Source organism: Buceros rhinoceros, unplaced genomic scaffold (assembly GCF_000710305.1).
Source record: "Buceros rhinoceros silvestris isolate BGI_N320 unplaced genomic scaffold, ASM71030v1 scaffold26243, whole genome shotgun sequence".
Classification (NCBI taxonomy): Eukaryota; Metazoa; Chordata; class Aves; order Bucerotiformes; family Bucerotidae; genus Buceros; species Buceros rhinoceros.
In genome coordinates this window covers 6,126-7,130 of record NW_010402187.1, presented here as the reverse complement: position 1 = coordinate 7,130, position 1,005 = coordinate 6,126, and the positions used below count along the sequence as shown (strand labels likewise).

Sequence of the window (1,005 nt, the reverse complement as noted above, 5' to 3'; positions counted from 1 at the left end):
CATGGCTTCACGAGACCAGGCACTGCTACCATGTGCTCTGCAAGAGCTTTGCAAAGCCCACAGGGAAAAGCACCCCGGCAGTGGAGACATGTCCCATTGCTTCCAGGAGCTTTGTGGTCCCCAGGCTCATGGTGCCAGCACAGGTCACCCTGCCCCCCAGAATTCCTGGTGTGCCAGGTCCCCCCATCCCGACTGCCCTCCTTGTCTCGTGCAGCAGCTGGACCCTGATTTAGTGATAATCATTGGGAAACAAACCGCTGGAGGAGGAGGAAGAAGAAAGAGCAGGTGACAGGAACATAAATCACCTCGACAGGCACGTTTATCAGCTGGCGGCAACTGTGCGAACAAGCGCCTGCAGTCCCCACGGCTGGGGGAGCTGCCAGCCCTGAGAGTCACGGCTGCTGGGGTGCACTGCCAGCCCCAGTGGGAGGTGGGATGGGGCTGGTGCCCAGGCAAGGGGAGAGGTTCCCTGGGACCCCACGGGGAAGGGCTGGAGGATATGGGGGTTTGGGAAGGGAGCGGAGATGACCCTGCCCACTGTGCCCTTCCTACGCACCGTCCGGTCCACACAGGCAACAGAGCGCCCGGCAAAGCGGCTGGCCACGTCCTGGTTCACCTCATCACTCAGGAGGTCCTCCCAGCGCCCATTGCGGAGCTTGAAGAGCTTGTCTGTGTAGGTGGCCATGCCTGGGGGTGGGGGGCATGGGTCAGGGTGCTGCAGCATCCCACCTCCTCCCAAGAACAGTGCTCTGCATCAAGAGGAGCCTGTGGAAGAAGTACCCCTTTTCCTGGTGCATCCCCAACCTCTGTTCTGTCCCCTGCAGCCCCTAGCAGTGCCACAATGCCGGGCTGCCACTGCAAGAGCCTCCGTGACCCCTAAGAGCCACCAGGAGACACACAGAAGAATCAACTCATTAAGGTAAAATGTGTCCCAGTGGGGTGCAGCCCTGTAGATCATCCCCGGGAAGGTAAAAAAATTGATCTGGTGCCAGGCACAGGCAGCGA

At 60.3% G+C, this 1,005-nt stretch overlaps 1 protein-coding gene across 1 annotated transcript in view; it reads right to left on the bottom strand.

Moving 5' to 3' along the window:
- Positions 1–1,005, bottom strand: part of LOC104490299 (cartilage acidic protein 1-like) — a gene marked incomplete at its 3' end in the record, with an annotated part of 4,020 nt that overhangs the window by 387 nt on the left and 2,628 nt on the right. The window contains exon 3 of the mRNA XM_010132565.1: positions 557–687. Within this exon, the coding sequence (XP_010130867.1) occupies positions 557–687 (131 nt within the window). The remainder of the gene's footprint in view (positions 1–556; positions 688–1,005) is intronic.